A 10000-nucleotide genomic window follows, 5' to 3' on the forward strand; every position below is an offset into this window, starting at 1 on the left:
TCTCTCTCTCTCTCTCTCTCTCTCTCTCTCTCTCTCTCTCTCTCTCTCTCTCTCTAAGTCAATAGTCTCCCTTTTCTATTATGTAAAGTTTCTCTCTTGCTCAGTTTAGACTCTCCTCCCCTCCTCCTCCTCCTCCTCCTCCTCCTCCTCCGCCTCCTCCTTCTTCTCCTCCTCCTCCTCCTCCTTCTACTCCTGAAGAAGCAAGGCCACTTCTCCCTGTCACCCTTCCTTTCTGCCACTTTCTCCTCCTCCTCCTCCATTATTCTCCTCTCTCTCTCTCTCTCTCTCTCTCTCTCTCTCTCTCTCTCTCTCTCTCTCTCTCTCTCTCTCTCTCTCTCTCTCTCTCTCTCTCTCTCTCTCTCCCTATTACCCGGTTCCATGTTCTTCTCCTCTGACACATCTCTCTCCCTTCTCTCTTCCCGTGTCTCTCCTCTCTCCCTCTCTCCTCTCTTAACAAACCTTTCCTCCTTTCCCTCCACTCCAGCGTCCCTCTCTCTCTAAAACAATATTTCTCCTCCATTCCTCTGTCCTGTCTCTTTTTATTATCTCCATTTTACTTTTCCATTTATTTATTCATTCAGTCTATCATATTCCACCGTTCTGTCTCTTTTATTATCTTTATGTTACTTTTCTCTTTATTTTTTTCATATTTTCCTACTTTATTTATTACACCGTTGTTGTTTTTTTGTATTATTTTTCTGTGTTACTTTTTTTTCTTTATTTTTTAGTCTTTCCTACTCATTTAAATAATTTCACTGACCTTTCTCTTTTTCTTCCCTCCTTTTTTTGTTACTTCACTGACCTTTCTCTTTTTGTTCCCTCCTTTTTTTGTTGCTTCACTGACCTTTCTCTTTTTCTTCACTCCTTTTCGTTACTTCACTGACCTTTCTCTTTTTTCTTCCCTCCTTTTTTTGTTACTTCACTGACCTTTTTCTGTTTCATTCCCTCCTTTTTTTGTTACTTCACTGACCTTTCTCTTTTTCATTCCCTCCTTTTTGTTACTTCACTGACCTTTTTCTTTTTCATTCCCTCCTTTTTGTTACTTCACTGACCTTTCTCTTTTTCATTCCCTCCTTTTTGTTACTTCACTGACCTTTTTCTTTTTCATTCCCTCCTTTTCGTTACTTCACTGACCTTTTTCTTTTTCATTCCCTCCTTTTCGTTACATCACTGACCTTTCTCTTTTTCATTCCCTCCTTTTCGTTACTTCACTGACCTTTCTCTTTTTCATTCCCTCCTTTTTGTTACTTCACTGACCTTTCTCTTTTTCATTCCCTCCTTTTCGTTACTTCACTGACCTTTCTCTTTTTCATTCCCTTCTTTTCGTTACCTCACAGACCTTTCTCTTTTTCATTCCCTCCTTTTCGTTACTTCACTGACCTTTCTCTTTTTCTTCCCTCCTTTTTGTTACTTCTCTTAATTTTTCAGTCTATCCTACTTCCTATTATCATTATATCATCCTTCCTCTTTTTTATTATCTCCATGTGTTGCTTCTCCCTTCATTCTTTCAGTTTATCTTACTTCCTTCATTCTATCAGTCTATCTTACTCCCTTTTATCAATCCACTGTCATTTCTCTTTTTTTTTAACCTCCCATTTATTCTTCAATTTTACGAGTGTTTACCCTCTGCCATACCTTTACCTGGTGTTAATTACAGGTAGATAATTAACCACGTGTATACCTGGAACTTTATCACAGGTTGTTAGTGTTATCGCCACCCAAGGATAGGTCACAAATTTCCAACATGTTAAGAAATGTCAAGAAGTCCCTCTTCATGACCTTTATCACCACACAAAAGGTCCTCAGCATCCCTAAACTCTCTAGCAAAGGTCACAACGCTTCCTCGCCATCCCCAACACACCATACAAAAGGTCAAAATAGCTTCTTCATGACCTTTACCAATACATAAACGTTCCTATAGTATTCCGAAACACTAGCAAAGGTCACACACTTCCTCGCCATCCCCAATACACTATACAAAAGGTCAAAATAGCTTCTTCATGACCTTTACCAATACACAAACGTTCCTATAGTATTCCGAAACACTAGCAAAGGTCATACACTTCCTCGCCATCCCCAACACACTATGAAAAGGTCAAAATAGCTTCTTCATGACCTTTACCAAGACACAAACGTTGCTCTAGCATCCCGAAACACTTGCAAAGGTCATACACTTCCTCGCCATCCCCAACACACTATGAAAAAGGTCAAAATAGCTTCTTCATGACCTTAACCAATACACAAACGTTCCGATAGCATTCCGAAACACTAGAAAAGGTCACAACTCTTCTCCGTCATCCCCAACACATTATAAAAAGGTCAAAATAGCTACTTCATGACCTTTACCAAAACACAAACGTTCCTATAGCATCCCGAAACACTAGCAAAGGTCATACACTTCCTCGCCATCCCAAACATACTAAAAAAGGTCAAAATAGCTTCTTCATGACCTTTACCAATACAAAAACTTTCCTACAGCATTCCGAAACACTAGCAAAGGTCATACACTTCCTCGCCATCCCAAACATACTAAAAAAGGTCAAAATAGCTTCTTCATGACCTTTACCAATACAAAAACTTTCCTACAGCATTCCGAAACACTAGCAAAGGTCATACACTTCCTCGCCATCCCCATCACTAAAGACATGCCAGAGCTCTTTCCCCCGTCCCCTACACCATCCAAGGTCAGGTCACCAATGTCCCCCTCCCGCAGGTGACCTTCGTGGAGGCGCCGGGGATCCTGGAGATGAGGAGGCCCGGGGAGCGGCTGTACCCCTTCAACGACGTGGTGCAATGGTTCATCGACCGCGCCGACCTCATCCTCGTCATGTTCGACTATACCAAGCTCGACGCTGGATACGAGCTGGAGGCGGTGCTCGACCAGCTCAAGGGGCGCGAGGCTCAGGTGGGTGGGAGGATGGGAGAGAGAGAGAGACAATAGAAGGGTGTGTGAGGAGGGAAAATGAGGATGGAAGGAAGAAAAGCTGAAGGAGAGAAGTGGAGGAAAAGGAAGGGAAAGACACGGAGATTGAAATGAAACGAGTGAGGGGGGAAGGTGTGAGGGGACAGGTGTGGAATTAGAAGTTTGGATTAAGGGGAGGTGCGTGGGGTCAGGTGTGCATGGAAAGACGTGGGCAGAGTTAAAAATTGGGGGACAGGTGTTTTATTAAGAGAGGCAGGTATTTGAATTAGGGGCAGGTGTGAAAGGGGAAGGAATAGGTGCTTGAATTAAGGGGAGGTGTGTGATCGGAACAGGTGTAGACAGACTGAGTGGTGACAGGTGTTTTACTTTAGGGTAGGTATATGAAGGGACAGGTATGGACATAAGGGGTAAGGACAGATGTGTGAATTAAGGACAGGTGTGTAAAGGGACAGGTGTGGACAGAAGGGGAGAGAGACAGATGTATTTCAGAGCAAGGGCAGGTTTGTAAGGGGTAAGCTCAGGTGTGTAAGAGTAGGAGTAGGTGTGTAGGGGGGAAGTCAGGTGTGTAGGGGGAGGAACAGATATGAATGATAGGCAACAGGCGTGTGTGTGCGTGTGTATGTGTGTGTGTGTGTGTGTGTGTGTGTGTGTGTGTGTAACGGAAAGGAGTAAAGAGAGTAAACAGTAACAGAGAAAGAGAAAACTAAAGATATGTAAACAATAAATAGATAGATAGATAGAAAGAGAGAAAGAGAAAGAGAAAGAGACAGAGCACGATAAAAAGAGGGAAAGGATCGAAGTGAGGATAAAGGGGAGGGAAAAACAACGATAGAGGCGACCAGATGGGATTTAGATGAGGGGAGAGGCGATGAAGGGATTCTGGAGAAGAGGGGAAGAAGAGGGATGCTGGAGATGGCGTGAGGATGGGAGAGAGAAACAGTTAAAGAGTGTGAGAGGAGGGAAAATGAGGATGGAAGGAGAACTGAAGGAGACAAGTGAAAAAGGAAGAGAAAGAAACGGAGATTAAAATGACAAAGATAATTAGAATATAAAGGAAATGACTAAAGAGAGAGATAGAGAGATAAAGGAAAATGAAGGAAAGGAAGGAAAAGGAAAGGAAAAATTCGAAGTCAAATGAAAAAAAAAAGAAAGAGAAAGAAAAGGAGATTGAAATGGCAAAAATAAAGAGGATTAGAATCGAAGGAAGATGACTAAAGAAAAAGAAATAGAGGGAGAAGGGAAAACGGAGGAAAGGAAGGAAAGTGAAAGGAAAAATTCGTGGTCAAGTGAAAAGAAAGGAAGGGAAAGAAAAGGAGATTGAAATGGCAGAGATAAAGAGGATTAGAATGGAAGGAAGATGATTGGAGAGAGAGACGACAAAGGCGGGTCAGGAGGGGAGAGAGGAAAAGATGAGGAAAAAGGGGAGGAAAGGAAAACGAAAGTAAAGACCGATGAAAAGAGGGAAAATAAGAAACGAGGGAACAAAACAAGACCCAAAAAAATGAAAATGGGAAGGGAGTAGAATTTGAAAACGGGAAGAAAAATGGAGAAAGGAGAAAAAGCAAAAATGTATGTGGGGGTGATCTCTCTCTCTCTCTCTCTCTCTCTCTCTCTCTCTCTCTCTCTCTCTCTCTCTCTCTCTCTGTTCACCTCCAATTAGTCACGACTTCTCTCTCCTTCTCTCACTTTCTTCTCCCACTCTCCTGATTTTTCCTCCAAACATCCGATTCTCTAAAACTAACTAACTCCTCCTCCTTTTACTCCTCTTCCTTATCCTCCTCCACCTCCTCCTCTTTCTCCCTCTCCCTTTCCCTCTCTTCTTTCTCGCTTTCGTCTTCGTCCTCCTCATCTTCGTCCTCCTCCTCCTCCTCCTCCTCCTCTTCCCTTTCCTCCTTCTTCTCATCCTCCTACTTGTCCTTCTCCTCTTTCTCCTCCTCCCCATCCTCTTCGTCCTCGTCTTTCCCCTCCTTCCTTTCCCTCCTACTCCTCCTCCTCCTCCTCCTCCATCTCCTCCTCCTCCACAGACTCGCATCCTGCTGAACAAGGCCGACCAGGTGCCCTCCGAGGAGCTGATCAAGGTGCAGGGCAGCCTCTTCTGGAACCTGAGTCCCCTGCTGGGCGTGTCTTCTCCCCCCACCGTGTACGCCGGCTCCTTCACCTCCCAGCCCTACCGAAGCGGCGCCCCTGCCAAGCTTTTCCAGGTGGGTGTGAGGGGGGGAGGTTGGGGGGGAGGTAGTGTGGGAAGAGGAGAAAGAGGATGAGGAGGAGGAGAATGACAAATAGGAGGATGAGAAGAAGAAGGAAAGGGAAGAGGAGGAGAAGGAGGAGGGGAGGAGGAGAAGGAAAAGGAGGAGGAGAAGAAGAAGGAAAGGGAAGAGGAGGAGGAGGGGAGGAGGAGAATGACAAGTAGGAGGATGAGAAGAAGAAGGAAAGGGAAGAGGAGGATGAGGGGAGGAGGAGAAGGAAAAGAAGGAGGAGGAGGACGAGGATGAGGAGGACGAAGAGGAGGAGGTGAAGGAGGACAAGGAAGAGGCATAAAAGGAGGAGGAGGAGGAGGAGGAGTTCGTTTTGGGGGGTTTTAAGGGTGGGGGGCGTAGTGTGTGTGTGTGTGTGTGTGTGTGTTTGTTTTGGGGTATAAGATTTGTGTGTGTGTTTGTGTGTGTGTGTGTGTGTGTGTGTGTGTGTGTGTGTGTGTGATTTTCCGGTATTGACACATTTTTCTTTTCTTTCTTTTCCTTTCCCTTTCTTTTCTTTTCTTTCCTCCTCCTTTGACATTCTTCACTTTTTTACTTTCCTTTCCGAATCTTTTCTGTCCATTTCTTTTCTCAACTTTTTTCCTTTCCTTTTCTTAACTTTTCTTTCCTTTCTCTTCCTTGTCTGTCCTTTCCTCCTCCTCCTCCTCCTCCTCCTCCTCCTCCTCCTCCTTTCCAAATCTTTTCTGTCAATTTCTTTTCTCAACTTTTTTCCTTTCCTTTTATTAACTTTTCTTTCCTTTTTCCTTTCCTTTCTCTTCCTTTTCTTTCTTTCCTCCTCCTCCTCCTCCTCCTCCTCCTCCTCCTCCTTTCCAAATCTTTTCTGTCAATTTCTTTTCTCAACTTTTTTCCTTTCCTTTTATTAACTTTTCTTTCATTTTTCCTTTCCTTTCTCTTCCTTCCCTTCCTCTCCTTTCCTTTCCTCCTCCTCCTCCTCCTTTCCAAATCTTTTCTGTCAATTTCTTATCTCAACTTTTTTCCTTTCCTTTTATTAACTTTTCTTTCCTTTTTCCTTTCCTTTCTCTTCCTTTTCTTTCCTATCTTCTTCCTCCTCCTCCTCCTCCTCCTCCTCTCACAGGCACAAGAGGAGGCGATGCTCACCGACCTCGCCAGCGCCATTAACTCAAGAGTGGAGAATCGCATCGCCATCGCCCGCCGACACGCCGTAAGTAACATGATAAGACCTGAAGAAGGGGTGGCAGGGGGTGGGGGGGATGGGAGGGGGGGGTAAGGGGGGAAGGGGGTTGACTGTAATATGGGTTCCATTGTTTTGTTCTCCTTTACATTGTTTTATTTGTGTTTCTTTAGTGTTTTGATCTTTTCCTTGTTTTTGTTCCTTTCCTTAATGCTTTCTCTTTTTCTTTTTCTTCCTTCCTTTCTTACTTTAATGTTTGTTCCTTTCCTTTCCTTAATGCTTTCTTTTTTACTTTTTCTTTGTTACTTTCTTACTTCTATGGTTGTACTTTTGGCTTTAATATAACCCCCCCCCCACATCACCCCCCCCCCCCCCCACGCACACACTTGCACCCCCACACCCACCCACGCCCACGCCCACACACGGCCACGCATATCAATATCAACATTACGGAAACACCTACACGCCTTCATCTTTTTACTTATTCCTCTTACACACTTGACAGCCTCACGCCCACACCCACGCTCTGACGTCCCACGCAAGCACGCCCCCGCACACGCACGCTCCACCTCTCCTATCTCCGGATAATGGCCCGACACTTCACGTAATCCTTTTTATTGCGTTTAAATACCCCTCCTTTACACTCATGCCCCCTCCCCTCCATACACACCCACCTACACACGCCCATACTCACGCCCACACACACATAACACGCGCTTCACTCTCTACCCCCGACACACATCTGACTTTTCCTCCCACACATGCGTCTCACTTTCCCTTTCCTCTTACCCCCAACACCTACCTAACCTTCACCCCCTCCCCCCCGGCAGGTGCGTGTGAGGAACCACGCCCAGATGGTGGACTCGTACCTCACCACCTTCTTCCGCAACAAGGGCTTCCTCACCTCCAAGCACAAGCTGGCCGAGGACATCATCGAGAACCCGCACACCTACAACATCTACGAGGGCATGAGCCTCCTCACCAACATATCGCGCTACGACTTGCCCGACCCAGAGGTCTACAGGGACTTCTTCAGGTGAGTAGGGCTACCCTTCCCCGCTCTCTCTCTCTCTCTCTCTCTCTCTCTCTCTCTCTCTCTCTCTCTCTCTCTCTCTCTCTCTCTCTCTCTCTCTCTCACCGCCTCTCTTCCCGCAGGGTCCACAACCTGTACGACTTCCAGACGCTCAAGGCCACGTGCTCGTACTTCCGGGGTTGCCCGCTCACCAAGATCGACGAGGCCATCAGCACCGACCTGCCGGAGCTGCTGGAGCGCTACCGCCGCCTGGTGGACGCCGCCCTGGCCGCCCCCGCCTCCAAGGCCCGCGGGGCAGCACCCGTGCCCGCCCCGCCCGTCCGGGGCAACGTTCCGGCCGGCGCCACGGCCCGCACGTCCTGAGCACCACGCTCCGCCCGCCGGCAGCCACGCCGTGCCCGGGCAGCGGGGCGCCGCCCCTCACCGTGTGATATGTTGAGATGAGGCGCGGCTCGTCACCGTCTGCAGGCGGGAGTATGGCGGAGCCGCAGGTCACGCCCCCGCCCTACCCCCGCTTAGTGCCCCGCAGGGCACACCCCTACTGGAGACCGAAGCCAGCCTGACGCCCGGGGAGGATAACCTCCCCAATGGGCGCCCGGCCGAGCCCTGTCCCCGCCCCCACCGCCTCCCATACCCCTGGCGCCGCCGTGACCTGCAGGTGGAGAGCGGGGCGGGCGGCAGACCCTGAGGAGGCCTGTCGCCACACGCCACATGGAGACACAGACTCACGCTACGCCGCTCGCAGTCCGTCTGCCGCTCAGGAAGTAGCGTCCCCGAGCATTCCAGTCCCGCAGATGCCGCCGCCCCGCCCCTCGCGGCCCGGCGACGCGGTGCCCCTCCCGCACGCCGTACTGGGGCGGCGGCCGCGCCCCGCCTGAGGGCGCGCCCCTAGACGTAAGCCTTTTATAAGAGGGATGAGTATACTCTAGTCATTTGATCGGAGCAGCGACGCCTCGGGCCTCGCCGCCGCTCCGTGCGACACTCTTACACGGGCACCGACGGGCCGCCGCCGCTGCCGACGAGGACGGTGGCGGCCGACCCGCCCCGCGCGCCGCCCGCCGCCCGCCGTAAGGCGTGGCGGGCGTGGGTGCCCCGCGACGCTCACACTCAGATTTGGATCCCACCGGGCGGGGCGGTGGCGGCCCCGCACGGCCCCCGCCGCCCCGCCCGTCCTGTAACTGACTCGTTAATGTTGTTGTTAGTCATTACAAGTTGAAGAAACGTTCTGTGTGTTCTGCTCGGTACGTGCGGGGCGCAGTGCCGCAGCACCCTCACGCCCGGCACTGCGCCCTCACGCCGCAGCGCTGTGTAGCAGCAGCAGCAGCATCAGTAGTGGTAGTGGTGTTAGTAGCAGCCCGGCGCGTCAGCCTCCTGTTCCTAGTGTACGTAGCGTAGCTGACGCGCCGCCACGCCTCGCCCCCGCACAAGGATATATCGTTAACCCTTCCCCCGCGGCCTAAGCCCCGCCTGGCACTGCCTGCCCGTCCATGTGTGTAGCTTAGCACGGCGTGAGGCGCCCAACACGACACTCACACACACACACCCAACCCCCTCCCCGCCCCGCACCTCGCTCCATTACACTGTCTCGCGCACGCAACACGCCACTACAAACTTTCCCGCCACTCACACACTCTTGCACGCTTTCTTTACCTCCTGACAAGACGCACCAAGTCACCGACAAACAGTTCACAATGTACAAAGTGACCTTACCTCATCTCACATTGCATGGCTTTCTTTTCTTCATGACGCAGCATCGGTAATCAAAGGTCTACCTGTACACACACCTGTCTTCCTTCCGTCCCCCAAACACACGGACACGCAACTCCTGTTTACACGACACACGACCCTCCCTTCCCACCCAAACACACACCTTCAATGTTGACCTGACCAGCCGGCGCGCCAGACTGGTCAGGTAAGTGGCCCTTGTGACCTTGTGATACGTGTGGACGTGTACGTTACATGACTCGTGTGCACCTGTGCCTGTGTGTACGTGTGTGTAGGCGCGGTAACACAATACTTAAGGGAGTGTTATAAACTTATACCCACAAATGGTTCTGGTTTTCTTTCCTTATCCCAACATGAGGTAGACAAATAGATAGCGGGCTTTTTTTTTTCATTGTTTCCTTTTTCTTTGCCCTTGAGCTGTCTCCTTTGCTGTAATAAAAAAAGTAAAAGTAAACAGGCATAAAAAATAAAGAGGCATATAAGTAAAAAAAAAAGGCAAAAGATGACCAGATATACAAATAAAGTAGACAATAAACAGGCATATATAAAAATAGGCGTACAAATAAATAGCAAGCTTTTTTTTATTATTGTTTCCTTCTTTTTTTGCCCTTGAGCTGTCCTTTGCTGTAAATAAAGGTAAAAGCAAACAGGCGTACACTTAGAGGTAAACAATAAAGGGGAACTTAAATAAAAGAAATAAGGTAAAAAATGAAGACATATAAATAGAATAGACGAACTAAGAAAGAAACAAAAGACCAAAAATAACACTCACAAGGTCTCTCAAGGTCACTTTCGAGGGCGGGGTCACACGATATCTTGACCTCTGCGTGCTTGTTAAGGTGTGGAGATATTAGTCCGTCTGTCTGTCTGTCTGTGTGTCTGTCTGTCGTTCTCTCCACCTGAAAGAAAAGGTTGAAAATTAACGTTATATT

The 10000-nt window shown here is 48.6% G+C and overlaps 1 protein-coding gene and 2 long non-coding RNA genes across 11 annotated transcripts in view; 2 read left to right on the forward strand and 1 right to left on the reverse strand.

The window, feature by feature from the left end:
- Positions 1–9392, forward strand: part of LOC127003480 (titin-like) — a 39845-nt gene extending 30453 nt beyond the window's left edge. For all 9 annotated transcript variants that reach the window (XM_050870211.1, XM_050870212.1, XM_050870217.1 and 6 more), the window contains 5 exons: positions 2714–2905; positions 4948–5124; positions 6254–6340; positions 7141–7346; positions 7466–9392. In XM_050870211.1, coding sequence (XP_050726168.1) covers positions 2714–2905; positions 4948–5124; positions 6254–6340; positions 7141–7346; positions 7466–7706 — 903 coding nt within the window. In that variant the 3' untranslated portion in view covers positions 7707–9392. The remainder of the gene's footprint in view (positions 1–2713; positions 2906–4947; positions 5125–6253; positions 6341–7140; positions 7347–7465) is intronic.
- LOC127003483 (uncharacterized) lies at positions 840–1521 on the reverse strand. Its single transcript, XR_007757088.1, has 3 exons — positions 1381–1521; positions 971–1339; positions 840–927 (listed from the first exon to the last, which is right to left on the reverse strand). It is a non-coding gene; the product is annotated as an uncharacterized LOC127003483 (long non-coding RNA).
- Positions 1723–2314, forward strand: LOC127003482 (uncharacterized). The gene is made up of 3 exons (XR_007757087.1): positions 1723–1871; positions 1984–2094; positions 2207–2314. It is a non-coding gene; the product is annotated as an uncharacterized LOC127003482 (long non-coding RNA).
- Positions 9393–10000: the final 608 nt, after the last annotated feature.

Source organism: Eriocheir sinensis, chromosome 25 (genome assembly GCF_024679095.1).
Source record: "Eriocheir sinensis breed Jianghai 21 chromosome 25, ASM2467909v1, whole genome shotgun sequence".
In the NCBI taxonomy this organism is placed as follows: domain Eukaryota; kingdom Metazoa; phylum Arthropoda; class Malacostraca; order Decapoda; family Varunidae; genus Eriocheir; species Eriocheir sinensis.